This window comes from Canis lupus, chromosome 24 (genome assembly GCF_011100685.1).
Source record: "Canis lupus familiaris isolate Mischka breed German Shepherd chromosome 24, alternate assembly UU_Cfam_GSD_1.0, whole genome shotgun sequence".
Classification (NCBI taxonomy): Eukaryota; Metazoa; Chordata; class Mammalia; order Carnivora; family Canidae; genus Canis; species Canis lupus.
In genome coordinates this window covers 20,344,454-20,368,973 of record NC_049245.1, presented here as the reverse complement: position 1 = coordinate 20,368,973, position 24,520 = coordinate 20,344,454, and the positions used below count along the sequence as shown (strand labels likewise).

General features: G+C 44.0%; 1 protein-coding gene and 1 long non-coding RNA gene across 7 annotated transcripts in view; one reads left to right on the top strand and one right to left on the bottom strand.

Annotated features, from left to right (window-relative positions):
- Window positions 1-657: 657 nt before the first annotated feature.
- PSMF1 (proteasome inhibitor subunit 1) overlaps window positions 658-24,520 on the top strand; it is a 45,556-nt gene continuing 21,693 nt past the window's right edge. The window contains exons 1-4 of one of the 3 annotated variants that reach the window (XM_038571863.1): window positions 658-815; window positions 4,799-4,942; window positions 12,119-12,271; window positions 13,914-13,996. In XM_038571863.1, the coding sequence (XP_038427791.1) occupies window positions 4,814-4,942; window positions 12,119-12,271; window positions 13,914-13,996 (365 nt within the window). In that variant the 5' untranslated portion in view covers window positions 658-815; window positions 4,799-4,813. Of the gene's footprint in view, window positions 816-4,590; window positions 4,699-4,798; window positions 4,943-12,118; window positions 12,272-13,913; window positions 13,997-24,520 lie in introns of those variants that run through there. The other 2 variants (XM_038571862.1, XM_038571861.1) reach the window with 2 other exon arrangements.
- LOC119877473 lies at window positions 7,372-24,483 on the bottom strand. 4 transcript variants are annotated; one of them, XR_005377718.1, is made up of 6 exons: window positions 19,779-19,840; window positions 17,560-17,690; window positions 16,161-16,236; window positions 12,093-12,296; window positions 10,001-10,096; window positions 7,372-9,277 (listed from the first exon to the last, which is right to left on the bottom strand). It is a non-coding gene; the product is annotated as an uncharacterized LOC119877473 (long non-coding RNA). The 4 variants fall into 4 exon arrangements; XR_005377719.1 differs by lacking the exon at window positions 16,161-16,236 and having other exon boundaries at window positions 12,093-12,299; XR_005377717.1 differs by lacking the exons at window positions 16,161-16,236; window positions 19,779-19,840 and adding an exon at window positions 24,433-24,483 and having other exon boundaries at window positions 7,377-9,277.

Genomic DNA, 24,520 nt, shown 5'->3' with positions numbered 1-24,520 from the left:
ATCCTGGAGCCCCGAGATCGAGTCCCACATCGGGCTCCCTGCGTGGAGCCTGCTTCTCCCTCTGCCGTGTCTCTGCCTCTCTCTCTCTCTGTGTCTTTCATGAATAAATAAATAAAATCTTAAAAAACAATACCATCCCCTTCCTACCCACCCTTTTCCAGAATGTCTTGCCAGCAGGATTCTGGGTTAGATCCAGCCAATGGGAGGCAGCAGAAGCACCTTATACCCTCTCCAATAGCAGTGGATCCAGAGTTTCAGTTCAGGTTTGCAGCCACTTCCTGCAGATTTCATCCTGAATACTGCCTTAGGACAAGAGGCAGCTGTGATCATTGCTGGTGCTCTCCTTCAGTTCCTGCAACTTCCAGACTCTCTGAAAGCTGAAGGTAGCTTTCCCTAATCTTTGCATTCCAACCCATCCAGTGGGTTCCAGTACTGAACACTACTAATCATAGAGGGATTCCTGGAGGAGGTGAGGGTGTTAGAATGATGCTAGGCCAAAAAAGCAGAAGGCCTACAGTATTGAATAACTCCATCTCGGTGCCCATTTGGGCCCTGCCCTTCCACTCACCTCTTCACAGTTTCCAGGGAGACAGTTTCCAGGGAGCTTGAGATCCTCACACTGCTGTCACTTGGCAACCAGATGCTGGTGGCTGCAGCCACCTCCCATGTTCTTTTCATCACCCTGAGCCCTCATCTCTGGCATGGGCTCTGCACTGCCCAGGTAGCAGGGGCCCACCTGGGGGAGGCATCTTCCATCTGCTTCCCTTCTCAGCCAATCACAGGCCTCACAGGGACAACCAAGACTCTTGATAGTGGTAAGTCCACAGAAAGTGCCAAATGGATGAAGGGCAGGACACAGACAACCCTCTGGTCCCAAAGGATCCTCTCATTTATTCTCATCCATGGAGGGCCCTGGGGTTCAGGGGTGGACAGAACACAGTACCAGCCTAAAGGGCACATAGCATAATGCAAGAGACAGAGCTTACCTCATTCTAGCAATACACGGGTGCCAGTATCTACTCCATGCTGAGTACTAGGACACAAACTACCAAAGGCATGGCTCGCCCTTGGGGAGGGGGGCTGGGGAATGAATAGCAGATGCCATGGTGTCCAGCTCACTTCTTAGCAGTCATCTCTAAGCACCAAAGGCTACTTCCTCTAAACTTTATGATTCTCTACCTGAGGGCTTTTCATGCCCCCCAGAAGCAGCCCTCAACGAGGGAGTGAAAAACAAAAAACAAAAAACAAAACAAAAAAACCTTATTTCTCTTACCCTCAGTCAGAACAAAACTGGGACATGTCTCTCCCAGAGTTGCTGGTCAGGACTGAGCTCAGGTGCCCAGAGGGACCTGGCTTCATCACATAACACCTAGTGGCTGCTTCCTAGTACACTTCTCTACCCTCTTGCTGCTATTTCCTAGAATCAGCTCCCAAATAAACCAGTCAAATCCCTGTCTCATGTTAGCTTCTCAGGGGACACTGACTAACACGGGGATGATGATGTATTACAGGGAACCAAAGTTCTGTGAGACTTAAGCTATAACCAATTGTCTGCAAAGCAGTGGCTGAACCACTAAGGATGGGTAAGGGAGCTATCTGCTATCTGCCCCGGTACAGGCAATGAGCGGGTGCATCTTTTGTAAGAAAGTTAAAAGTAATAATAAAACTGACCAGTCTGCTTTTAATTATAAACCAGCCATTCTAATGTTTCAATTATAAAATTCTCCTCCTCATCTCCTTCCCCTCCCCTGATGGCTCTTGACATCCCGTGCCTGTTCCTTAGCACCCCACTGATGCCAATTGAAGACAGAGAAATTGACTGTGGGCAGAGGAGATGGGGGAAGGCCTCACTCAAGAGGCAGCATTGATCTTCTATCACACAGTATTAGCCGCGTTTCACACCTCCATAACTTTGCATGTGCCAGTCCCTTCTATGGGGATACCATTTGTGCCTCAACTCCCTCCTACTCTTCCATCATGGTTTAGTGTAGTTGGGCACCTCCTCCTCCAAGAAGCCCTCCCTGACCCCGATCTGAATTAGATGTCTCCTCTGGGCTCACACAGACTTCCACGTGCCCCTATGTTATGATGGTCTTCACATTGGGTTCCTTTGTATATAATTTTCTTTATCTCTAGACAGTGGGCTCCATAGTGGCAGGAACTGGAGCTCGTTCACCTAAGCATTTAGGAATAGGGCTGCCATTGGGTGGGCACCTTTGTGCTGTGCACAGATTGCATCACCATCCGTGGTAACACAGCCTCTGGATATTTAGCAAATCAATAAATGAATGAGTGAGTGAATGGATTGGTGGAATTTTCAATAACTGGGGAAGGATACTTTTTTTTTATTGGAGTTCAATTTACCAACATATGGCATATCACCAAGTGCTCATCCCGTCAAGCGCCCCCCTCAGTGCCTGTCACCCAGTCTTCCCAACCCCCTGCCCACCTCCCTTTCCACTACCCCTTGTTTGTTTCCTAGAGTTAGGAGTCTCTCATGTTCTGTCACCCTCACTGATATTTTCACTCATTTTCTCTCCTTTCCCCTTTATTCCCTTTGGGGAAGGATACTTAAAGCAGAAGAGACAAAGCAAGCAAAAGCAGGGATGCTTAAAAGTGCAGAGCTTCTTAGTGGAAAGGGTAAACAGCTTTTAGGCCACAGGCAGTATATCTCAGGAGTCCACCAGCTTTAGCACCACCTAGATTGTGGTAAACATACCTGCACTCTACCTCAGACACTCAGAGTCTCTGCAGATGGGGTTCAGGAATCTGGGCGTCCCAGAGGAGTCCCAGGAACACAAAATTTGGAGCAGTATGGGGCCAGCTAACAAAGTGAGTGGTGAGCCACAAAGGGGTGAGACTGGCCCAGTTACGTCGAGCCCACACCAATAATTCATTCACTCAACATTCATTTACTCATTCATTCAATATGTATATGTTGAGCCAGGAAGGCACTTGAGTATACCTGTGCACTAGACAGACTTGCTCTCTGCTCCCTCGTCACAGTCTAATGGGAAGACAGTTATTAAATAAACAAGCAAACAAACAAATACCTGTTATAAGGTCAGGTTATGATTAATGCTTTGCAGGAAAGAAACCAGGATAAGGAAGGGATTAAAGAGTATTACACGTTATTTTGGATGGGTGTCAGGGAAGCCATCTGGGGAGGCCAGTAGGAGGTGAGAGAAAGAGTCACTTAAAATGAAGAAGTGAACCATGCAGATATTTGGGGAAAGAGCATTCCAGGCAGAGATAGCAGTAAAGGCAAAGACCTGGAGAACAGAACATGTGAAAGTGGAAGCCTGGTTAGGAAGCTACTGCAATCGTCCAAGTATGAGATGCCAGAGGATCAGACCAGAGTGGAGGCAGCAGAGGTGGTAGGAAGTGGTCAGATTCAGAATTCAGATTCAGACGGTAAAGTTGACTAGCTTTGCTTTTGAATTTGTGGGCACGAGAGGACAGAAGTCAAGGTTATTGCAGTTAAGAGTGCAGGGGATGAGGGAAGAGTTGGAAGAGGTGATGTCAGAGAGACTTAAGGTGGGGTGGGGTGGGGGCACAGACCATATGGAGGTCTCTGCAGACCAGGGAGAGGACTTTCTTTCCCTGAGTATGATGGGAGCCCCGGGAGGGTTTTAAGCAGAAGAGTGAGGTCACTTGGTGTGTGTTCACAGAGTACAGAACAGACTTTAGGGAGACAAAGATGGACTAGGGCGGTTCAGAGGCTGGTGCAGACATCCAAACAAGAGAGGATAGTGGCTCCCCACAGTGTGCTGACTGCAATGAGAAAACTAAATTTATCTGAGCAAAAACCATAAGTGGAATCGAGAAACTTGGGGGGGGGGGGACGCTGTATGCATATATTTTTAGAAACTTGTTGAAGAAATAGTAGGTGGTGAAAATCATGGAGACAGGAAATTAAAAATGATTGAAAGTTGGTAGTGGATCAGGAGCTCCAGCTCTGTGGGCAGCAGCTGTGTCTCCTTGGAGGAAGCGACTTCCATTCTCTGAGCTGGTTCTGTCATCTTCAGAATGGGGATGATCATGGCACACGCCTCACAGAGCTGTGGACAGGGCGATGTAAAGGTTTTGGCACAGGATCCAGCACACAATAAACATTGAAGAAGCGTCATCCTGGGAGCTAGACTGCTAAGTTCCAGTACCATCTCTGCCACGCACTGGCTGGCTGGCTGTGCCATCTCGGTGAAATTCACCCCTCTGTAAAACGAGGCTATCATGAACTCCAACTTCAGAGGGTCAGGTCGTGATGATTAAATTAATGAGTACAAGGAAGCCATTTAGAATGAGGCGGCCCGGAGGAAGCACCGCATACGTGCAGGCTATTATTACGAATATATGTTGCCCATATTTCGTCAACTCTTCCCCCACCAGCAGATGCCCGCCTCACTCTGCGGATGGGTCGTCTGCGGCTCAGAACCAGGTGGCCTCTCCTCGGGGATCTAACTTAACATCCTGCGGGGGGCGGTCCCTCCCGGCTACCGGGGAAAGGGAGACTCCCGCCTTAAAGGACCACGCCCCCGCCCCGCCCCGCCCCGCCCCGCCCCGCCCGCGAGATGCCTAGCAGAACCTTTAAGTGCCGCGCTCCGGTTTCCAGCCGGCGCGCTCGCGCTGCTGAGCCGGCGCTCGGAGCTACTTCCGGCGGCCGCGCTCCGCCCCCGGGCGGCTCCATTTTGGCCGCAGGTGGAGACTAGGCCTGGGCGGGCGGAGTCTCGGGGGGGCGTCCTCGGCAATCGCGGGGCCGAGTGGGCTCACGGCACCGTCTCCTCTCCTTCGCCCGCAGAAACCGGGGGCGAGCATGGCGGGCTTGGAGGTCCTGTTCGCGTCGGTGGCGCCGGCCATCACCTCCGCACAGGACGCGCTCGTCTGCTTTCTGCACTGGGAGGTGGTGACGCACGGCTACTACAGCGTGGGGACCGGCGACCAGGTAGGCCGGAGAGCCAGCCGTGGCGGGGGGGGCGTGGGGTGGGGGGTGGGGGGTGGTGTCTTCTGCCCGGGTCCGGGGCGCGGGCCTGACGCTGCCTCGCCCGAGTCCGGTCCCCGGGGGCTGCCGACGCCGTCGGTCCAGGGAGCGGTGCGGGGTGCCCGGCCCGGCGCCCCTCACGACACAGCTGGGACTACATGATTCGGAAGCCCGAGGACGGAAGCTTGCTTCAGCACAGCCTGGATCGTGCGGTCCTGACGCTGAGACCCGGGCGTCGCTCCGCTGAGGACTGCGCTGGCGGGAGGGGGGGGGGGCTCCACTCGAGCCTCCACGGGTGAATCTGAATCCGAGCGCGCTTACACGGTGAGCTTCGACCTGTTCAGCCCCCCTCAGGGGCCCTTCCTTAACTCCACACGGCTTTCACCTTTCACTGAAGGGCCCCGTGAGGTTCCCACCCGCCGCTGTCATCCCTAGCTCCAGTTCTGGGAAACAGCCAGCAGCCACCCCATCCCCTCCCGCTCCCCCACCCCCACCCCCACCCCCAGGTGCACTCCTGCAGCTGGGATGTGAGGGCCAGGTAAGATTACCTCCCCAACAGCTGCCCTCCCTACAGGATCAGCCCCTCCTGCTCGCCCATCCTCAGGCTGCCTCTGGGAGCTGGGGGCCTTGTCCACGCCCACTGAGCCCTGGGACTCCTGGGCCTTGCCTACTGCGTAATTCTTTGGGGGAGCCTTTGTTCATCTTCCTTGCCCCTTCCCTGGCTTGCTTTCACCCTCCACATCATCCTGCACATTAGCTTCCTGTGAGAACTGGGCCTGGCTGCCTTCCTGCCCCTTCAGTTCTCTTCTACTTCATCAGAGTAGATACCCTCTTAGCCACCCACTCCACATACACGCGGGATGCCCCAGCCTGCCCCTCACCACCACCTTCTCACCCTCAGAAGCTAGATCAGCTCTGGGGAGTAGGGCACCTCACCCCTTGCATCTCTTATGGTGAGATTTGGGCCCTACTTTCATTTCTAACTGCTTCAGTTCTCAAACTCCCTAATCCTTTCTTAGTTACTTAGATGTACATCTAGCGTCTTATGTTGTCCTTTCCTGACACAGCTTTAAGGATCCCTCCTCAGACACAGCGTCCACATCCCGAGCACTGAGAGGCCAGGCATTCCCTTCCACTCCCTGCCGCCCCTCCCTCTGTCCTTTAGAGCAGTGGACGAGATCACCACTCCCTCTCACACTTTCCCCACCAACAGGAGTCACATCAAAAGCACAAGAACTGTCATGATGTCAGGCTTGTTTTTTTCCTGCCAGACCTTGAGTATCTCACAGGGACGCCAGATACACACTTAGCATCCCCCATCCCCAGCCCCCTCCAGGCTCAGACATACATTGCCCCTCATGTGGAATCTGGGACTGGGTATAAGGCTGGAAAAGAAGAGGCCTCACACACGTGGAAGCAGGAACCACGTTTTCCTCCCAAATAGCTCTGTTCTTGGTCTTACTGTCCACTCTGCACTCCATTCCATTTATCCTGTCTTTCTGCATTTCAAGCCTTGGGATTGGGTAGAGAGGAGGCCTCTACCCACAAGTATTAGACTCCCACTCCAGGGCAGTATCCCCAACAGCAACTTTATGTTTCATCACTTGTCCCACTTTAGCTTTCTTTTCTTTTTTTTTTTTTCTTTTAAGATTTTATTTATTTAGTCATGAGAAACAGAGAGGAGAGAGAGACAGAGACACAGGCAGAGGGAGAAGCAGGCTCCATGCAGGGAACCCAATATGGGACTCGGTCCTGGGTCTCCAGGATCACGCCCTGCGCTGAAGGTGGCGCTAAACCGCTGAGCCACCCGGGCTGCCCCCACTTTAGCTTTCTAATCTTGTGTGACTCTTTAACTTGCCCTGGTCATTTCATTTCAGCTCTGCCTGGGAAATCCAGGAAGCTGATGTACAGAATGGCATGGAGTGCAGTGGGGTTGGAGAGGGAAGGAAGACTTACTTGGTCCTGCCTTTGGGGCTCCTCTGTGGGCCCTCAGTTCCCCCCACCCCTTGCTCTGTCCTTCAGATATAACAGATCTGCCCTGCTCTCTGCCTTTGCTCATGGACCTCACCTTGTTTACTCCTAACTAGCTACTTCTGCTCTGACACAGTTGGGATCTTTCCCCCCAGAACAGGAACATGTTACCAAGGGCCTGTGTGACTCCCTCACTTCTCTCCCATGTCACAGGGACATGTCATCACTGCAGATCTGCTCCCACCAATTGTCCCTTCACACACCTGTCAGCAGCTCTGGGTTGTTCTGACAGCTTAGGGATGTCAGTTTGTATGGGTCATTGCCTCCTTCGACATCATCACCTTGCCGAATACTCTGGGCCCCAATTTTTCAGGTGAACTGTGCAGAAAGAATACAATCCCATTTAGCACTGATTTTAAAAAATAAAAGATCTTTGATTCCTAAAGATCCATCTAATTCCACTCTGTTCATGGTGCCACCTGTTGAGTTCGTGCAGGCCGGGAAAAGATGCTGGTCCCAAATGTCTTACAGGAGGCCAGGGAGACCAGGGAGGAGGGTTTTGAAAGACACTGCCCAGTGGCAAATCAGGCATGCCCTCTGGGGTTGGGTGTTTGTATTGCTGTCTGATGTGTCATCTTGCTTCTGTGCCCTGTCTCCAGTGCTGCTCAAGCTCTGGTTGCACTTGTCCTCCTGTGACTTTTGCTAAGTCCACTTCCATGAGAGTAGAAGCCCTTTAGAGAGGCATCTATTAGTTTAATTAATTAAGAGAGAGTTTAATTTTCTGGCCTGGGACCAGCAGACTCTGCTGAGATTCTTCTATGCTCAGAGGATGCTTATGTTGCCTCTCCAGCCAACCTCCTGCGCCCCACCCCTTGTAGAGGTGATGAGAGAGGAAGGCTCCAAAAGTGTGTGCTTCATTATACAGTATATTGACAGTTAAATAGCTGAATTGTCTGCTGGTCTCCTCTGGTTTTATCTCCTCTTGTGTGGGGCGGTTGTGTATGTAAAACATGGTTAGAAGAGCGGTGAGGCCACTGGCTTCAACAAAAAATCCAAAATTTGAATTTGGATTACTTTTTCAAAGTCAGTACCACTCATGTGAGCTTTACAAAGGTGTCAAGTGGGTTAGGCGGCAAAGGTTAGAGATGGCTACAGGTAGGAGTTCAAGAAATTTGTTTTCTTAAAAAAAAAAAAAGAATCTTGTTTTCTGTTGTAGGAATCTAAAGGTTATGAAAAAAGAGGGGAAATGCCCAGAATGATCTGGTTGTGTTTTTTTGGTTGCATTTTAGCCCAGAGAGACCCTGGGATAAACTCATAGCCACTGCAGAATGCTTCTAGCCCCAGGATTTTGCCTTTGTAGACAACTATCTTTACTTTCCTGAGGCCAGTCCCCTGGCTGGGAAAAATTTCCAGCCGTAGACCAAGCAGCCAGGAGCTCTGAATGCCAAACCCAGCTCTGCATCTGAGTTACTGTGACCTTAGGTGATTCTCAGCCCCTCTGATCCCTTAAATTTTTCATCTGAGGGTGTTCAACTACACAGCCATATGCTTTGGCCACTTTCCAGGTGCAGCTTTCTGGGGGGGCCTGATATTTGATGTCGGGGCCTAGAAGACGGTTGAAATGCCCTATTTGACCTGATATCACCAGGGCTGATCCCTGTTGGTTCCATCTGCCTTATATCAGAGCAGGCCCGTGGGCTGGGACCATCAGTCCCCCTGCAGTGAGAGGCATTAGCCTCATCTAACCCCAGGGTTCTCTCTTGCCCACAAGCCAGAGTCTGTAGGAGAGTGAGCAGGCAGGATTATCTATATTCCAAGGAAAACTTCTGGTGGGTTATATGCTGTATGTGAAAGATATACATACAAACTCAAAGACCTCTGACAGAACAAACACAAGGCACAGTTATCAAAATCTTAGCTTCCAGAGTAAACCTTGAATCTACTAAACCTATTAGGGGAAATGTACCCAGCTGGAGGTGAGGGATTGTTGTTTCTCTTTCTCACTTGGCAGATTTGTATCACTTTCGTTTTTTGTCAGTCTCATTTCTTTGCTTCAGGCTGTCAGTTTCCTTGTTATCCAGCCAGCTTTGAAACCACACCAGTTGCAACATCTTGAATTGTATTTGGGACCACTTCTCCCATTGGACTCCTGAGTACCAAGGGTGATCAGAGAGGAGAGGCCCACAATTTTTTGCTCTTGGCCTCTTGTTGTCCTTGGTGTGTGTAAGGACTGTGGTGCCGAACTTTTGTCTCTTGCGCTTGTTCTTCATCTTTGGTCCAACTTTTCCCACCATATTTTCCTGAGTCCAGAGCTTTCCAATCTACTTGCTTTGTGTTTAGCCATGTAAATAGGTATTGAAAAAAATATATATAGGTTACTTTTGTATGTCTTAAAATTTTTTTTTACATAGATGGTACCTGGCTATAAATCTCATTTTTTCTTAATTTCTAAGAAAAATTTAAGTTTTTCTATGTGTTTATATATATAAACTTTTTTTTTTTTAAGTGGGTTCCATGCCCAGTGTGGAGCCCAACACGGGGCTTGAACTCATGACTCTGAGATCAGGACCTAAGCTGAAATCAGGAGTCGGGCACCCAACAGACTGAGCCTTCCAGGCACCCCTTAAGTGTGTGTGTGTGTGTGTATGCAAGAATTTTATTCATGAGAGACACAGAGAAGCAGAAACATAGGCACAGGGAGGAGCAGGCTCCCTGTGGGGAGCCTGATACGGGACTCAATCCTAGGACCCCGGGATCACACCCTGAGCCAAAGGCAAGATGCTTGACCACTGAGACACCCAAGTACCACTATTTTTTAAGTTATATTTTAAGTTCTATTTTCTACCTTTATCTGTGGTGTTACAATTTGATCTTTTTGTTCCTTCTAGCTCCTATATAGTCTTCCATTGTGAGCTTATTTTTTTTTATTTCACCTCCACTTTGTTGTTCATGACTAGGTTATGACAAAGATCCCTTGTCATGTCCCCTGTGCCTTTGTGCACAAGGTTTCCTCCAAGAATGGGGGTTTGGGGTCAAAAGGTGTCAGCTTACCTGAGGGTACCACATACTGCTAGGCTGCTTTCCAGAGGATTTGCAGCAGTTTCAGTGGCCACCTGCCGTGTCTGGGGGTCCCCATTGTCCTCACACCTATATGAACAAAAAAATCAAGAAATGAGTAATACCAGTGTGATGGGCGTGACATGGCACCCATTGTTTCAACCTACATTTTTCTGAGTGCCAATAAAGTTGAATAGCCCTCTATATACAGTTGTCTGCTCTTTTGCTCGTTCATATCTTTTGCCAGATTTTCAAGTGGGTTTCCAGTTGTTGTTGTTGTTTTTTTTAAGATTTTATTTATTTATTCATGAGAGACCCAGAGAGAGAGAGAGAGGCAGAGACACAGGCAGAGGGAGAAGCAGGCTCCATGCAGGGAACCCAATATGGAACTTGATCCCGGGACTCCAGGATCATACCCTGGGCCGAAGGCAGGCGCTAAACTGCTGAGCCACCCAGGAATCCCCAGGTTTCCAGTCTTTTTTTTTTTTTTTTTAAATATTTTTAATTTTTATTTATTTATGATAGAGAGAGAGAGAGGCAGAGACACAGGCAGAGGGAGAAGCAGGCACCATGCACTGGGAGCCTGATGTGGGATTCGATCCCGGGTCTCCAGGATCGCGCCCTGGGCCAAAGGCAGGCGCCAAACTGCTGCGCCACCCAGGGATCCCTCCAGTCTTTATCATCATTCATTTTCCAGGCATTCCCTTAATGTGCTAGTTATTAATTCTTTTTCATTTGTAACCATGGCAAATATCTCACTCTCGCCTGGCCTGTTGCTGTCTGATACTGTTGCAGTGTCTGTCGTTGAAAAGAAGCTTTAAACTTAGAATAGTCTCAAAGATAGTACATTTTTTCTTTTGCAGATCTTAAGAACTCTTTCCCCACCTAGAAATCACTATATTACTTTTTCCTATAGAAATAGTTCAAAAACGATTTCTCAAACTTCAGGGTGTAGAAGGAAAGTCCTAGGATAAGTTAAAAGGAAAAAGAAGACCTCACAACACACAGTGATGCATTTTTACACCCACCAGGTTGGCAAAAATTTTTAAATTGGACAGTGACAATGTTGCTGGCCACATGGAACTACAAGAACTCTCATTGACTTTACCTTAGAAATTAAAAGTTCTTTTCCCACAAATACTCTATAGAAATTCATCCACCTGTCAGCAGATGTATGCACAAGTGTTCATAGCAGCATCATTTATAACAGCTCACCTGTACACAGTCCACATATCTATCAGTAAGTGATTGTGTACCTTGCAGCATGCTCATAAACTCCACACTATATACAGCCATGAACTGTACTGCAATGGAGTGCTGCATAGTGGACTATATATGGTTAAATGTTTTGACACAGTGAAATCTCATAATATTGAACGAAAAAGGAAGTGATGAAGGTGATACAAATTCAAAAGCATTTGAAGCAGTATATTTTTAGGTTTTTTTGTATAGTAACACAGCTATAAGGAAAAGTAAAGAAATTTTTAAAAAGGCAGAGTAGCGATTACCCAAGAGGGGAAGGAGAGAGATTCATTAGGAGTACTGTACTTGAGGCTTTGGTGGTGGTGGTGTTCTATTTCTTAAGCAGGTGGCACATGTACAGGTATCCACTTGATAATGTTTTATCTCATACATATGCTATATTTTATTTGTGTATGAAAATTGTTCATAATTTCTGTGAAACCACTACAGTATGGAAGGGATTACCCTAGAATCTTTATTTTTAGTCAACACTTTGGTGATCCTGTTGCAGATGGTCCAGTTCTGAACTTAGAAAAAACATGGTCTTAGAATTTCACATTATCCCTTCAGGAAATTGGCCTTATTCTTGGCGGGGGGGTGGAGAGGAGATTCTTACTAAAACAAGGCTACAGATTCTGGACAGGTTCTAGTACTGTGTCATCAAGGCAGTCAGCTACAAGGGAAGGAGTACTGGAGCAGGAGTCCAGAGACCTAAGTCCCAGACCTCTTAACTTGGACATTTTATTTCTCTTGACCTCCATATCCTCATCTGTGAAATGAAGAAGTGGGATTAGATTATCTCTAAAATCCTTCATAGCTCTGTGTTCTGAGGTTGTGAACTTACTTCTCTCAATCCTGGTGTCTTCTCAGCCAGGTCCCAATGATAAGAAATCAGAACTGCTGCCGGCTGAATGGAACAGCAATAAAGACCTGTATGTCCTCCGGTATGAGTCTAAGGATGGGTCCAGAAAGCTCCTTGTGAAGGCTGTCACTGTAGAGAACAGCATGATCATCAATGTGCTGGTGAGTCTCAGGGATGTGTTGGCATCTGCTGGTGGGAGAGGACATTGGGATCACTTTTGTGTCACTCATTTAACAGTACAGATCAAGAGCCTTAAATGTTTGTGAGGACTTTACCCAATGACCTTACTCTTGGAACCAAGACAGGAATCCTCAGTATAGAACAGCTTTGTGCTCAAAGAGGTTCACCTTCTAGTATTATCAAGGGAGGGACTTTCCATCACAGGGGAATGATTACATAAATTAGGGTAAATCCTTTCAGTGACAATAGGGATGAAAAAAGCATACTGTAGGCCCAAGGGGCTACTTTTAGTCCTTTAGAGAAGCCTGCTCTCTGCTATCCTGGTGCCCTTACATTTCTCCTTTTCAGGGATGGAAAACTTTTCCCTGCCGCCATGAGCCACCCCATATGCACCCTCTTCCCTTCTAACTACCTACTCTAACCTGCCAGCAAAATCTAAATTATGCCTTTCTACTTCATCCTTTTATTTCCTTGCTGGTACTTACAACAGTTTGTAACCATGTAGTTATCCTTTGGTTTGATATTTGTGTTCCGCCACTGGCCTGTAAGCACCACAAGGGCAGTGACTGTCTTCTTAAGTTTGTCCTGGTTATCTCCATGTGCTCATATAAAATTGCATTGTACCTTGCTTTTTTCATTCAATATATTTTGGAGGTCTTTACGTGGGAATGCATAGAGATACACCTTATTAATTTTAACTACTATGTAGTTTTCTGTAATACCATAATTTATCCCTTTCTGTTTTTTTTTCCCTTTATTTAAATTCAATGTAGTTAACATAGAGTGTATTTATTTGTTTCAGGGGTAGAATTTAACGAATCATGAGTTGCACACAACACCCAGTTACATCGCATGCCCTCCTTAATGCCCATCACCTAGTTACCTACCATACCCCCACTCCCCTCCCCTCCAGCAGCGCTCGGTTTGTTTCCTAGAGTTAAGAGTTTTTTATGGTTTGCCTCCTGCTGTGTTTTTATCTTATTTCATTTTTCCATCCCTTCTCTTATGTTCACCTTATCCTTTTCTGTTTTGATGAACATTTAGATCTTGTATCAGACAGGGTTCTTAGTTATAGAAATCCCCTCAAGTTAGTTAGACTAGGTTTATTAATAGAACTGGGATAGCTTATTGAATTGTTAGGAGGAATTGTTTCTCTAAAACAGGTTCAAGTCTGGGCTTTCAAGACAGTGCCTCAAACCACCCCATGGAAACTAGTCCTGCTGCCACCACCCCAGACATGAGCTGCTGCTGCATGAGGTGCTGACTTATGCTCCAGGCCCTAGAGCCCCTTCTAATGAACCACTGATGCATCTGCTGCCCCCTCATTAGGGAGATGTCTGCCCCTTGCTGGGCCTGCTTTTCCATGTTGCCCACCTCTAAGCCAAAGACGTGCATCCATTTGACACCTCAGTTATATGCCTGTGCCCAGGAAATAGGTTTACTGGGCTCTGCCTCAGAAAGGCAGTATTTCTAAATAAGCATCAGAAGGGTGTTTCACATATCACAGATGTTCCTGGTATATTTCTTTGTGCATCTGTATTTCTTTAAATTGAATATTTAATTGTTATTCTCCCCTTAGCCCAGAAATATCCCGTCTCTCGTTTTCTGTTTTCATTTTTCTAGGAATTTGGGTCACAGCAGGTATCAGATTTGACCCTGAACTTGGATGATTATATCGATTCAGAACACCTGGGTGACTTCCACAGGTACTTCTAAGGGATGGCTTTTCCCTGGGAAAAAGAAGAAACAATGGAACGGGGTGGAGAAGTTCAGAGAGCCAAGAAAAATTAATAGAATGGTCTTTGTCTCTTGGGCATAGCCATTTCTCAATTCTCTTTTTTGTTTTTCAATTTATTTTAAGAGAAGATTCACATGGGAAATGCCGCGTGAAGTAAAATGATGTAAGCCTGAGTCCGCAAGTGTTTCGGTGGCTACAGGGGAGAGGTGGAATCAGGCCAATGGAGTCAGTAAGAATAGGCTCCTGGAGAAAAGGTGTGCCTAATCTGGTCTCCACCTCCAGCTTTTTCTTTTAAATGGACTTAATTTTTTCGAGCAGTTTCAGGTTAACAGCAAAACTGAACAACAAGCGCAGAGAATTTACATGAATAGGTCTGCCTCCAGCCACCTCGACACAGCCTCCACTATCAGCTTACTGTATATTTGTTATAATGGAAGAACCTGCATCAATATACATTCTCACTCAGATTCCATATTTTACATTCACTTCACTATTGGCAGTGTAGGAGTATGTTTAACCTTTACCTTTTTTTTTTTTTTTTTTTTTTTAAGATTTTATTTATTTGAGATAGAGTAAGCCAGAGAACATGAGCCGGGGGCAGAGGGAGAGGGAGAAGCAGGCTCCCTGCTCAGCAGGGGCTCTATCCCAGGACCCCAGGATCATGACCTGAACCAAAAGCAGACAGTTAACCAACTGAGCCACCCAGGAGCCCCAAGTATGTTTATTTTTGTACGAAACTGCTGTAGTGGCTTCCATAGTGGCAGTACCATTTCACATTCCCACCAGCAGTGTATGAGAGTTCCTGTTGCTCCACATCCTTGTCAGCATTTGGTGGTATTAGTTTTTCAGATTTGACCGTTCTAATTAGCGTGTAGTAGTATCTTTTAATTTACAGTTACCAAGTGACCTATGATGACCTGGAGCATCTTTTCATATGCTTATTTGGTGAGGCGTTTGTTCAGATCTCTGGCATTTTTTGATTGGTTTGTTCTCTTACTGTTGAGTTTTAAGAGTTCTTTGTATACTTTAGCTAACCATCTTTTATCATATATGTGTTTTGCAAATATTTTCTCCCAGTCTGGCTCATTTTCTCATTCTCCTGACTTTTTATTTTGAAATTTGCTACCTTACAGAAAAGATGGTTTACAGAAATATTGCAGTGAACACCCATATACCTATCACCGAAGTTTACCAGTTCTTAACATTTTGCCACATCTGCTTATTTTTTCTGTGCGCCATTCTGTTCTTAAACCACCTGAGAATTTTTTTTTTTTAGATTTTATTTATTTATTCATGAGACACACACACACACACACAGAGGCAGAGACATAGGCAGAGGGAGAAGCAGGCTCCATGCAGGGAGCCTGATGCGGGACTCGTTCCCAGGTCTCCAAGATCATGCCCTGGGCCGAAGGCAGTGCTAAACTGCTGAGACATCCAGGGATCCCCAAACCACCTGAGAATTATCTCCAGGCTTTGTTAACCTTCACCCCTAAATATTTCAGCAGTAGCTCCTTGTTCGTACAAGGGTATTCTCTATAATCTTAACACAGCTCTCACACTCAGGAAATGTAGCGCAGATACGGGAGTATCCCTTAATACACCATCTACATTGATATTTCTGCAGCCGTCATGCAGTGTCCTTTTTAGCTAGTTTTTTGAGTGTTTGGTTTGAGGGTTTTTTCTTACCCAACCAGAGATCCCATATTGCATTTATTTTCATGGCTCCTTAATTGTCTTTCATCCTGAACAGTTTTCCAGATGTTTGTTTTCCACGGCTTTGGTATTTTTGAAGACTCCAAGTCATTTATTGTGTAGAATGTTCAGATTGTTTCCTCATGATCAGATTTATTAGGTTATCTGGTCATCTTTGATTCAGACTGAACATTTTCAACAAGAGCACTCCTGCGTTCTCCTCAGCATCTCACATCAAGCCCAGACGTCTGTCTCGTTGGCTCTGTTCAGTTTGATCACTTGGTTATGACAGTATCTCCCAGCTCCCTCTCTAGTAAAGGTGTCTATTTTCCTTCATGCTTAAGAAGTGATCTGCGGGATTCTACCAGCAGACATTGAGTACTCTGCTTCCTAGTGGTCTTTCATCTAGCCGTCTCAGCATCTGTCAGTGTTCTCACCTGAGTCCGTTAAATAGTGACGCCTGGAAGAGGGTAATTTTCTATCTTAGGCATTCTTTCCACATTAATCAGCATTCTGTACAAAAAAAAAAAAAAAAAGAGTTTCCTATTCTTCCTGTCCCCTTTACTTTTTATTTTTTAAAATACCAGTATAGACATAAGGATTCTTCTGTATTCTAGGTTATGGTCTGTTTCTGTCATTCTCTGGTTGCTGTTGTTCAGGAGTTGACCAGTGGAAACCCTTTCACACTACCTCCTCTATCCTTGTGACATGTCCCCATCATTGGTCAAGCATCTCATACTTGCTGGTACAGTGAGATGTTCCAGCCTCACCTTGTCATTTCCTTGGCCCTGCCTTGAAATCAGCCGGTTTTCTCAGAAGTCTTGACTTCTGTTAGTGGGGAATCATATTTAAGAACCAAAACCTGGGCCCTGAATGTGCTTGTTAATACTGAGGATACCTTGGCTTCCCAGCCCTTTCAGTGAATGCATAGAGCTTGGAAGCTCTTTCCTTAAGGCCTTTTCTTAAATGTTAAACTGAGGCTTTCATTTTTAATCTAATCACCATGGGCTTCTTACTCTTTTATTCCGTGCTTGTATCTCTCTTCTGTGGTGAGAACTCCAATTTCCAACAGCACCAACATATTTATTCAATTGTTTGATCCTAACATATACACAGAGTTTCTGAACTGCCACATCAGTATCAACAAAGAACAAATCAACCAAGTAAAGTTCCAAATACAATCTCTTTTCAATTCTTTTTGTTCAACTCTGTCCAACTGATGATGTACATAGTCAGACTGTTGTGTTCAAAAGGCATTTAGGTGAATGCTTTTGTTGTTGTTGTTACATAGTTAGACCCCATTATTTTCACTTTATATTCCATTTTGCCATCCGCATTGACCTCCTCGGTTTTAGAGGAAGCTGGACATCACTGTAAAGTCCCAGTCATCAGAACTGCCTAGAAACTTTGTTGTATTTTATCTAATTAGCAATAACCATTTTGAACCCACTCCACTCCTCTTAGGCTTGCAAACCACCTGCCTCCATGGTTGTGGCCACCCGTCTATTTCTGCCCCTCTTCCGTGCAGCCTTTACGTGCTACATAAAGGAGATTCCCTACTTCTCCTCCAGCTTACTACCTACCCTTCAGTCAATTTCTCACAGTCATGGGACCTGTCTTTTTAAAACATAGTTGAGGTTAAAACCCTGGCTTGAAATCCTACAGTGATACCACCTCACATACATTAGGATGGCTACTACCAAAAAAACCCCAGAAAATAACACGCATTATCCAGGATGTGGACAGATTGGAACCCTTGTGCACTCTTGGTAGAAATATAAAATGGTGCAGCCACTATGGAAAACAGTGTTGTGGTTCCTCACGAAATTAAATTACCATATGATCCAGAAATTCTGCTTCACTAGTGCTGAGAGCAGGGTCCAGAATAGATATTTGTACACTCACATCATAAAAGCATTATTTTGCAACATCCAGAAGGTGGAAGCCATGTAGGTATCCATGAATACCTAGAACAGATGCATACATAAACAAGATGTAGTTTATACATACAGTGGTAAGTGTGCAGTGTGGCCTATACCTACAATTATTCACCTTTAAAAAGAAAAGAAAAGGTGGACATTTGCTTCCACATGGAATAACTTTGAGGACATTATGCTAAGCAAAATAAACTGCTAACAGCAGACAAACATCGTATGATTCCACTTAGGTGAGATGAGATAGTGGATGCCAGGGACTGGGAAAGTGGAGAATAGGGAGTTATTATTTCATACAGAGTTTCAGTTTTGCAAGATGGAGAGTTCTAAAGATGGGTAGTGGTAGTGATTGCACAGTAATCTGAATATTTAATGAATCCACTGAGCTATACATTTAAAATTGGTTATGTTGTTAAATTTTATATGTATTTTCCCACAATTAAAAATTTTTTTTAATCTGAAAAATACCCAGAACCCTCCAGTGAATGTTGGTTGCTCTTAGAATAAAAAACAAAATCCTTGACGAGAGGCCTAAAGCCTAACCCCTCTGGCCCTATCCTGTACCACTTCCCCCTTAGTTGCTATGCCTGGGCCACCATGCCTTAACTCCTTCCCTCTTCAGAGCTGTCCCTTGTGCCGAGAGCACCTTTCCCAACCTCCTCACACAGCCGGCTCCTGTTCTTCCTTCAATTCCCCCTGAAACATGAGTTCCTCAGAGAAGCCTCTCCTGCCCCCCACCATATTGGGGGTTTTGTAGCACCCTTTTAAGCTTTAATAAGTGGGTATTTTATCATTAGAGTTGGTCTCCCCCGCACGAGCGTGTGATCTCCATGAGGGCAGGGCTGTTGTTCTTCATGCTGCCTACTCCATGACCCCCCACACCCCTAAAGTGGGTAAGGAAAGGACATGGAGTCTTTCTTTTGACTTCTTCATGCTTGAATTGTATTGCAAGAGAAGGTGATAAAACCTGTGGAAGAACCCAGGTACTAGTCTCTACGTGCTCATTACAACATTTAGTTCCCTTAGTAATACTGAGAGAAATGGTGACAGTGCCTCTATTTATTATTATTATTTTTAAATACACTTGTTGGGGTTTTGTGCTGGGGGAATGTTTTGTTTTTTGATGACTGAGTTGCAGAACCATCAATACTACCTCACGGTGTTCTGAGAACAAAACGAGATGTCAGCGCAGAGTGCTCAGGGCTGGTGCAGCAGCTCTTAGTAAACATACAAAGGGAAAAATATCTCATCACCAGGAATCATCTCCATGGAAACTGAGGCTCTGAGACCTGGGGTATGGATCTGCCTCCTGATCATCAGGCCCTCCCTCCCTGCTCTCGTACTGCCAGCAGCGCAGAACTGCCTGCCTCTAGTCACCTTCCCCCGCCAGGCCCTCCTTATTAGGTCATTGTGGCATGTCCTGTCCATGGTAGGTGGGAATTTGTGTCCCTTGGTGAGCAAACTCTGATTTGCTAAGGAGTATACACCTGTTCCTTTTTGCCATGCCCCTTCTCTTTCTGCCCTTGCAGGATGACAGGCTACAGGCTATCTTTTGCTGCTACCAAAATGGCAGTGCTACTAAGGCTTAGAAATTGTGTAAGAACTTCAATACTTGACAGTTTTTAAATCAGTCCTGAGTTCTGCAGGGAAACACACACATCCTACATAGGGAGCTCAGAAGCCTTCCAGCTAGCTGTACCACACACGACTCATCTGATTGAAAGGAAAGAAGATTTAGATATACCCCTTCCACCCAACTTAGGGAAGCAGCACGTATTCTGTGTTCTGAGCAAGAACCTGATCGTTGTAGGGATATAGAGACCACAGGCCCTTAGATCTTCCAAACCATTGCAGGTGTTAGACTTTTGAACAACAGAACTCTTTCTTCAAGCACCATGTTCTTAAGGATTGACATATTAAACTAGTAAAAGTAAAATTGCTCTGGTGGAAAAGGTAGAGACAGGAAATGGGGGTCCCTGAGCTTTCTCTTTTGCCCTTGTTGGGCCACTAAAATGTGAGAGAAAACATGAAATCACTGATCTAGTCCAATATTCTCAGTTTATCTTATGGTTATATAATAAAAATGTATTTTTTAATTAAACTTTTTATTTTAAGAGACACCTGGGTGGCTCAGTTGGATAAGTGTCCAACTCTTGATCTCAGCTCAGGTCTTGATCTCGGGGTCGTGAGTTCAAGCCCTGCTTTGGGCTCCATGCTGGGTGTGGAGCCTACTGAAAAATAAAAACAATAAAAAAATTTTATTTTGAGATCATTGTAGTCTTAAATGCAGTTGTAAGAAATAATACAGAGATTCTTTGTATCCTTTATACATTTTACATCAGTGATCACATTGTACAAAACTATACTAGGTATTACAGCCAGGATATTGACATTGATATAAAGATACAAAACCTTTTTATCACCATAAGGATCCCTCCTTTTTTCTTTTCTTTCTTTTTTTTTTTTTTTAAAGAGGAGTGGGAGGAACAGAGGGAGAGCAAGAATCTCAAGCAGACTCCACTCTGGGGCTCAGTCTCACAACCCTGTGGTCATGACCTGAGCCAGAATCAAGGGTCAGATGCTTAACTGACTGAGCCACACAGCTGCCTCCATGCCCCCCTTTTTTTTTTTTTAAAGATTTTATTTATTCATGAGAGACACAGAGAGAAAGAGAGAGGCAGAGACACAGAGGGAGACGCAGGCTCCATGCAGGGACCCTACCCTGATGCAGAACTCGATCCTGGGACCCCAGGACCATGCCCTCGGCTGCAGGCAGGCCATAAACTGCTGAGCCACCCAGGGATCCCCTCTTGATGCCCTTTTATAGCCAGACCCACTATCCCTCCCCAACTCTAACCTCCTGGCAACCACCACTTATTCTCCATTTCTAAAATTTTTTCATTTCAAAAATGTTAATCATACAGTATGTAAGCTTAAGCTTATGGGATTGGCTTTTCTTATTCAGCATAATGCCCTTGTCATCTAGTTGTTACATGCATCAATAGTTTGTTCCTTTGTAAAGCTGAGTTCATGATATGGGTGTACCACAGTTTGTATAACCTTAAAGGATATCTAGTTGTTTCCAGTTGTTTGCTGTTAAAAATAAAGGTGCTTTGGACATTCAGGTACAAGCTTTCATGTGAATATAATCCTCTTTCTCTGTGATAAGTGCCTAAGAGCACAATGGTAATTGTATGTTTAGCTTTTTAAGAAACTGTCAAATGATTTCCTAGAGTATCTGTACCATTTTACATGTCCACCACCAGTGTATGAGTGATACCGTTTCTCTGCATCTTCACCAGCATTTGGTGTTGTCACTCTTTTTCATGTTAGTTATTCAGATAGATATGCAGTATTATCTCATTGTGGTTTTATTTTTATTTCCCTAATGACTAATGATGTTGAGCATCTTTCCATGTGTATATTCGCCATCTGTGTATCTTATTTGGCATTATTTGGCATTCTGCCATCTGCCATCTGACTATTTTCTAATTGGATTGTTGGAGGTTTTTTTTTGTTTTTTTTTTTTTTTTTTTTTTTACTGTTGTATATTTGAGAGTTCTTTATATATTTTAGATGCAAGTCCTTAGGTGATGGTTTATAAAAATTTTTTTTCCAGCTTGTAGTTTCTTCATTCTGTTAACAGGATCTTCACAAAGTTTTAAATTTGGTATTTATTTTATCAATTTTATGGATCATGTTTTTGGTGTCAAGAATGCTTTGTCTAGTTCTAGATCCCCAAGATTTTCTCTTTATGTTTTTTCCTAACCTTTTTATAGTTTTACATTTAAGCCTGTGGTCTATTTTAAGTTAATTTTAATATAAGGTATGAGGTTTAGACAGAGGTTCATTTTCTTTCCTGTGGATGTTCAGTTGCTCCAATACTGTTTGTTCTTCCTTCATTGAACTTCTTTTGCAACTTTTTCAAAAAGCAGTTGTCTCTACTTATGTGGGCCTGTTTTGAGGTTTTCTGTTTTTTTCCCATTGATCTTTTTGTGTGTCCCTCTGCCCATATCACAGTTTTGATTAATGTACTACATAATAGACCTTAATATTGAGTAGAATGATTCCTCCCACTTACCTTGTCAAGATAGTCTTAGCTATTCTAAGGTCCATGCCTCTCTAAATACTAACTTTAGAATAAGCTTATCTATGTCAGTAAAAACCTTGCTAGGAGTTACATTAAGCCTAAAGATCATTAACCTATAATGGGGGAAATTGAGATTTTTACTATGAACATGATATATATCCATTTATTAAGTCCTATTTGATTTCTTTCCTCATCATTTTGTAATTTTCAGCTTTTAGATCCTGAACATGTTTTTGCTATTTTTTTTCTGGAGGAGGGGGGTAATTATAAATTGTGTTCTGCTCTTAGTTTTGATTTTCAAACATTCATTGTTAGTATGTAGAAATGCAGTTTATTTTTGTGTGTTGATCTTGTATGTGATACTTTGCTGAATTCATTGTTCTTGGAGGTGTTTTTGTAAATTTCTTGGGAATTTCAAAGTAGACTATCATGTCATCTGCAAAAAGGGAAGTTTTATTCTTTGCTTTCTAATCTGTATGTTTTTTTTTCTTATTTATTTATTGCTTTATTGCAATGATCAGAACTTCAGTGTTAGGTTATTTAAGAGTGGTAAGAGAGAACATCCCTGCCATGTTCCCAGTCTTAGAGGCAAAGTATTCAATCTTTCATTATTTTTATTATTATTTTCATTCAAATTCTGACTTTATTTACTATTTATTTATTTACTAGACTAAGTTCTGAAAACTTAATTAATGTATGTAAAGGACTTAGTTCCTGTCACATAGTAAGTGTTCAGTAAATATTAGTTGTCTATTAGTTGTTACATCATTATTGCTCCATATATATATAAGCAGCCTTGTTCCAAAACATTTAAGATCCCAAGAACATACTACCTAAACCATATGGGAATATAATCCATATATGCCACTTTCACCTGTTCAGTGGCTTCCCAGTTAAAGGGAAATAAACTTAGTTTGTAAGACTTTTACCTCTATTCCTATTCCAGTAAACTAAAAGGGGGAAATTTATAGCTCAGCTTTTGTTCCCTCCTTCCCTACTCCCAGGTCTCTTCCTCCCACTTAGCTTCAGTAATATCCTCCAGTCAATTTAGGTCTTTCATTATTAAGTATATTGTTAACTGTAGGTTTTTGTAGGTCTTCTTTCTGAGGCTCAAGAGGTTCCCTTCTGTTCCTAGTTTGTTGAGAGTTTTTATCATGAATGGATTTACATGTTGGATTTTGTCAAATGCATTTTTTGCATCAATTGATAGGTTCATATGATTTTTCTTAGCTTATTGATATGGTAGGGATTTGTGACTACTGAACCAGCCTTGCATACCAACAGATATATGATTCTTTTTATATATTTTTAAATTCAACTTGTTAGTATATTAAGTATTTATACATCCAAGTTCATGGGAAATCCAAGTCTTTGGTTTTGTTTTTTGTGCTCTCTTTGTCTGGCTTTGATATGAAGCAATCTTGGCCTCAAAAAATGAGTTGGGAAATGTTTCTTCCTCTCCTATTTTCTGGAAATAACTGTAATTTGGTGTTAATTCTTCTTAAAGTGTTTGGTAGCATTCTCCACTGAAATCATCTGGCTTTGGAGATTTTTTGCTTTGGGTGCTTAAGTACAAATTTTGTTACTGTAATAGAACTCTTTAGATTATCTATTTTATTTTGCCTGAGTTGTTAGTTTGTGGTTTTTGAAGAATTGGTCTGTTCTAAGTTGTTAAAGTAAGTTGTTTTTAGCATTCTCTTGTTATTCTCCCAGTGGCAACACATGTGTTGTAATATCCCATGTCATTCTTGATATTGGTGATTTGTGTCTTCTCCCTTTTTGTGTTTGCCAATCTTGCTACAAGTTTGTCAATTTTATTCATTTTTTCGAAGAACCAGAGGGTTTTTTTTATTAATTTTCTCTCTCATTTTCCTATTTTCTCTTTTATTGACTTTTATTCTTTATTATTTCCTTTAGTCTTTCGTCAGGTTTAATTTGCTCTTTTTCTAGGTTCTTGAGGTCAGAATTTTGATTATCAATGTCTTTCCTCTTTTCCGATGTAAACATTTAGTGCTATGGAGTTTCTTCTCAACACTGCTTTAACTATATCCCCATATATATATATTTTTAAGATTTTTAAATTGGGAGAGAGAGTGCATACACACAAGTGGTATGGGGAGGAACAGGAGAGGGAGAGAATCCCAAGCAGATGCCCTTCTGAGTAGGGAGCCTAATGCAGGGCTCAATCTCACAACCCTGGGGTCATGACCTGAACTGAAATCAAGAGTCAACCACTCAACCAACTGAACACCCCATCCCACATACTGTAATATGTTATATTTTTATTTTTATTCAGTGCTTTGTATTTGTTTTCATGTCTTCCTCTTTGACATGTGGGTTATCTAGAATTAGGTTGCTTAATTTCCATGTATTTAGAAACTCCTTTCTATTTTGATGTTTAGTATGATTCCATCTGGTCAAAGAACATACTCTGTATGGTTTCCATTTTTTAAAATTTGTAAGGTTTGCTTTTTTGGTCCAGGATATGGCTCATTTTTAAATGCCAGATTTTTAGGAACTCTAGAGCGCTGCCCACTCATTGCTACCTCAACTTGCCTCAACACCTCAGCTACAGCTCACAGTGCTTATCCGTCACAGGCAAAGAAAAGAGGCCCAGAGCAGCCTTCCGAGAGGGCCCTGAGTTGGTGACAGAACTGGGCCTTGAGCCCCCAGAACCCTGCTTACCTGGCCCAGGAACCTGGTTCATCCTCCCCAAGAAGCCTTGGCAGTCCATGACCCTTCCCATGACACACGATGAACACACAATGAGGCT